The 4,981-nt window shown below is 39.5% G+C and overlaps 1 protein-coding gene across 1 annotated transcript; it reads right to left on the bottom strand.

Moving 5' to 3' along the window:
• Positions 1-680: 680 nt before the first annotated feature.
• Positions 681-4,548, bottom strand: LOC116590094 (olfactory receptor 4S2-like). The gene is made up of 2 exons (XM_032341757.1): positions 4,452-4,548; positions 681-1,657 (listed from the first exon to the last, which is right to left on the bottom strand). Exons 1-2 carry the CDS (start codon positions 4,546-4,548, stop codon positions 681-683), a joined length of 1,074 nt encoding a protein of 357 aa, XP_032197648.1.
• Positions 4,549-4,981: the final 433 nt, after the last annotated feature.

The raw sequence follows: 4,981 nt of genomic DNA, 5'->3' as shown, positions 1-4,981 counted from the left end.
GGAAAGACTAGGAAAGGAAGGAAAGGATAAGGGAGGAAGAGAAGGAAGGGAGAGAAGGTGGGAGGGAGCAAGGAGGCAGTTTCTGGGGAGATACACTTCTGTTTTTAAGAGAAATGGTCAGGGGCATCTAGGTGGTTCAGTTATTAAGTGGCTGCCTTCAGTTCAGGTCATGATCCTAAGGACCTGGAATCAAGCCCCACATCAGACTCCCTGCTCAGTGGGAGGTCTGATTCTCCCTCTCCCACTCCCCCTCTGTGTGTTCGCTCTCTCGCTGTCTCTCTCTCTGTGTTTCAAATAAATAAAATCTTTTTAAAAAGAGAGAGATAGAAGTGGTCAGGTTCCTCAGAGGTATCTTTCTCTTGTAACCTCATTCTTAACCATTCATTATAGATTAAGAAAGCTTAATTTGAGTTGAAGAGGTCTATAGTAGTTAAATGAGATACTGAGTTAGAGTGTTTATTCTCCTACTCTAAAAGTAAGAAAAGATAAACCTTGACAATATGGAAAGGTCTAAGTTTCGCCCACCTAAAGACAGAAAAAAAAAAAATAGTCTCAAATTACTGCCTGTTCAATGAAAGCTACAAGATAGCTGAATTTTAAAGCCTATTCCTTAAAATCATTAATAAGTTACAGACCGTTTAAGGTATCAGCTAATTCTCCAATTCTGCCATTCTGATAAGCTAGCCCTTCTGTTTTTCCTTCAAGGAGACCTTGCGGCTCCAAATCCGTTTCATGGCATTCTTTACATCCTCATTCCTCAGAGTGTAGATGAGTGGGTTTAACATTGGGGTGATGGTAGTATAGAACACAGACACAGCCTTATCCAGTGGGAAAGTAGTGGATGGACGCAGATAAATAAAGAAACAAGGGACAAAGAAGAAAGTCACTACAGTGAAATGAGACCCACAGGTAGATAGAGCTTTGCGCCGGCTCTCTGAAGACCGCTTGCGAAGACTAAATAGAATAACAGTGTAGGAGGCCAGAAGAATGAGGAAACACCCCAGAGCGATGAGACCACTGTTGACAACCACTAACATATTTACCAGGGTTGTATCAGCACAGGCAAGGTTTAGGACTGGGTGGACATCACAAACATAGTGGTCAATGACTTGATTATTGCAGAAAGGTAGCTGAAAGGTCAGGAAGGTCTGAACAAATGAATGACCCAGGGCTCCCAACCAGGACAGTGATGCCAGCACAATACAAACATTGGCACTCATGATGGTAGTATAACGGAGAGGTTGGCAAATGGCAGCATAGCGGTCAAAAGCCATAATGGTCAAGACAAAAATCTCAGCACAACCAAAAAAGTGGAAGGTAAACATCTGAGTTACACAGCCCCAGTAGGAAATGGTCTTTTTCTCAGAAATAAAGTCTGCAATCATCTTGGGTGTTGTGGCTGAGGCATAGGCAATGTCCACAAATGACAGGTTACTAAGGAAGAAATACATGGGTGTATGGAGTCGGGGATCAGAAAAGACCGTAAGCAGAATGAGCAAATTTCCCACCATGATCACGATGTAGAAGAGGAGGAATAAGGCAAAGAACATCAGTTGCATTCCAGGATCTTGGGAAAGTCCTAGGAATATAAACTCCGTGACATTGTTAGCCACTTCCGTGGGGACCCAAGTGATACTGGTTTGGTGGCTCTGGTTCCCTGAAAAAATGAATAAATACCACAAACCACTATAAGCATGGTAAAGCCTAACTGGAAGAGTCTTATAAAAATATTTAACTGATGTTAAGTAGCAAGTGAAATTCTTCATGTTTCTTGAACATAGTTAATAGGTATTCTCCTCTCCATTAATCTTTTATCACATTATTGGCTCATATGGGATTTTCTGTTACACCTAAACCTATATTTCTCAAGTGTTTAATGTGTGTAAGAATAGTGTGCCATGGGGTGCCTGGGTGAACGCTGTTGGGCATCTGTTGCTGTGTTCTGCTCAGGTAATGATCCCAGGGTCATGGTATCAACTCCTGCATAGGGCTCCCTGCTCCCCGGGGAGCCTGCTTTTCTCTCTCACTCTGCCTGCCACTCCCCTGCTTGTGCTTGCTCTCTCTCTCTCTCTCTCTCTCTCCCCCTCTGTGTGTGTGTATCAAATGAATAAATAAAATCTTCAAAAAAGAAAAAAAGACAAAGAATAGTACACACCATATAAGTGCTAGAAGAATCACCCATGAAGCACTTAGGTTACATGACACATTGTAAATGAATATATAATTATCGTCACCCATCTTATTGACTGGAGAACATGCTGAATGGAAGAGGGAGAAAGTCTGGATAAGAGTCCTCTTAGGACACTAAACTCCTTACTATGCCCATCTCCTAGTTCCCGTTTATATGTATTTCCATGCATTCCATGTTTAGAAAATATGTCTACTGCTGACACCCACCCTCTCAAATACATTCTTTGATTACAGTATTACCAGAATATAGTCCATATTCTTGAATGGTTTCCCTTAAGAGTTTAGGTAGGATGACCCAAAAATGTTTGAACAGCTGCTATATTCTTCCTGAATAGTGACAATCTCAATGTCATCTGGGGTCCCCTCGGGGGCTGAGAAAACTATTCCAACTCTAAGACCCAAGATCTTTCTACTATCTTCACTGGAAGAAAGATCATAGGATTTAAAGGTAGAACAACATGGCCCGACTCAACAGCTCTGCCTCTTACAGGCTGTGTGATCTTAAGATAATTTTTCTCACTTCTATTAACTTCAGTGTCTTCCCTGGGAAAAAATAATGCCATCCATGTGAAGATCATATTAATTAATGGACATAAAAGCAACAAGTTACCAGTAAATCTAAGTCATAACCATTTCAGTGAAAGAATTGCAGAAGCATCAGTATCAAATGTCTGAACATTGTGGACCAGGGCCTCTATGGGATGGATCATTTCCAATGGCCCATCCATATTCTTAGGTCAGATTTAGTCTCTCAGATAATTCCAAAGAGTAAATACTAGCTATAATGGTGTTAAAGAAACAACTTCATAAGCCCACCTAAATTATTTCAAATCAAACAAATTACAAGACTGCAGTTCCCTAAAATCCTCTGGGAAAGAGATTTAGTCTTTAGTTTCTTCTGTGAGTGATCTGCAAGGAAGAGAGATCAAATACTCTGGATCTCTTTCCTAACATGAAGTTCCCTCCCACAGCAAGCTCTTTGTGCAATAGTATCCTTGACTTCAATATCCCTCATAGAGACATTAAGACACATGTACATGTTTTCATGTCTCTGGTCACTTGACATCATTTTATTACCTGCCAATCTTTTGAACTTATACCTATAGAAACATTTAAAGTACCAATTTATCCTGTTCCTGTATTTTTCTACAACTGAGGGAGTAACTTACTAAATATTTGTGTAACTAAGAGATAAGGAATATTGGGACACCTGAGTGGCTCAGTTGGTTAAGCGGCTGCCTTCGGCTTAGGTCATGATCCCAGCATCCTGGGATCGAGACCCACATCGGGCTCCTTGTTCAGCAGGAAACCTGCTTCTCCCTCTGCCTCTGCCTGCCACTCTATCTGCCTGTGCTCACTCTCTTTGACAAAAAAAAAAAAATGTTTAAAGAGATAAGGAATATGAATAAGTAAAGTCTTGAAAAAAAAATCTGGCCATGTGTACATGTAGCATAACACAGACTATTTATGGTACCATCTATATCATCTACACTTCACACAACACCAATATTTATTTATCCTTTCAACTGAAATATTTATGGAGCACATTTGCCATATCTGGTATTGTGCTATGAACATGAAAAGATAAATAAAACAATACCTGGCATAAAGACTTTCATTTTAAAGTAGTGCCTTTAAAAGACCTTCTCAAATCCTCTTAGACTGGACCATAACTTATGTAAAATCCTATACTAATACAAATGAAAAACAAAAACAAAACAAAACAAAAAAACCTTAGTGATCACTTGACTTTATTTCACTCATCAAACCATTGGTGAAAGTAAAGTTCAGGGAGGAAACTGAATTATCTAGGCTGCACTGTTTAGTGTAAACCTGGAACTAAATTCCAACTTAAATAATATTGATACACTTTAAATTACAGTAGACTATTTCCTAAATTACTTAATAGAATTATTAGAACAGGGGAACTTGGGTGGCTCAGTTGGTTAAGCGTCTGCCTTCAGCTCAGGTCATGATCCCAGGGTCCTGGGATAGAGCCCCACATCAGGCTCTCTGCTCAGAGAACAGCCAGCTTCTCCCTCTCCCTCTGACTGATGCTCTGCATACTTGTGCTCTCTCTCTCTGACAAATAAATAAATAAAATCTTTAAATTAAAAAAAAAAGAATTATTAGAACAGATGTTATAATTGGTTGAAAAATTTGAAGATTCCTTTTTATCCCTGAATATGATTTGAATATATTAAAATTGCCCTTGCCTTTCTCTCTGGTTGTTAACTTGTCATTAAAGATGTGAAACTTACTCTGGCCATCTTGAGTCTGGTCCCACGACATGGATTTGGACAATCTCAGATCTTCTTGGATCAATAAACCTTTCTGAGATGAAAATGGGCTCTCCATCTAGATATTGATGTTAAAAGATTGAAAACTATATAGTGATATTCCTCTTATGTGTTTGTCCCATTTCACAGAAGAATTATACCTATAGCCTGAGAAGGTGTTCTACATTATTTGTTCTCTCTCTCTCCCTCTCTCTCTTTCTCCTCTCTCAGAGTATTTTATGGCTTCTAGCTGTGCCTTGACCTTCTTACCTTGGTCTGTAATACTTTATTTCTTTATTCCTGACTTCCAAGAAAGAGATTCTGCCAGCAATCTTTATGCATCATCACAGCCCTGAGGGAATGGCTAGACAGGTGATTAGGTAGCATCTGGAGAGTACTGTTAGAGAAACTGTAAGTATAATTCCCACTAAGAGACCCCTTGTAAGACTGTATTGGAGTCTACTTGGTAAATTACTTATTAAAAATATGCAGGCCATTTTTACAGTGTTGCA

This window comes from Mustela erminea, chromosome 5, assembly GCF_009829155.1.
Source record: "Mustela erminea isolate mMusErm1 chromosome 5, mMusErm1.Pri, whole genome shotgun sequence".
In the NCBI taxonomy this organism is placed as follows: Eukaryota; Metazoa; Chordata; class Mammalia; order Carnivora; family Mustelidae; genus Mustela; species Mustela erminea.
The sequence above is the reverse complement of the archived record's forward strand: the minus strand, read 5'-3'. Positions and strand labels throughout refer to the sequence as shown.

Excerpts from the sequence above, each read along its gene's own strand:
- LOC116590094 (XM_032341757.1), bottom strand. The coding sequence starts at position 4,548 with ATGGAGAGCCCATTTTCATCTCAGAAAGGTTTATTGATCCAAGAAGAT. Across the intron at positions 1,658-4,451 it reads CCAGACTCAAGATGGCCAGA|GGAACCAGAGCCACCAAACC; the intron begins GTAAGTTTCACA and ends TCATTTTTTCAG.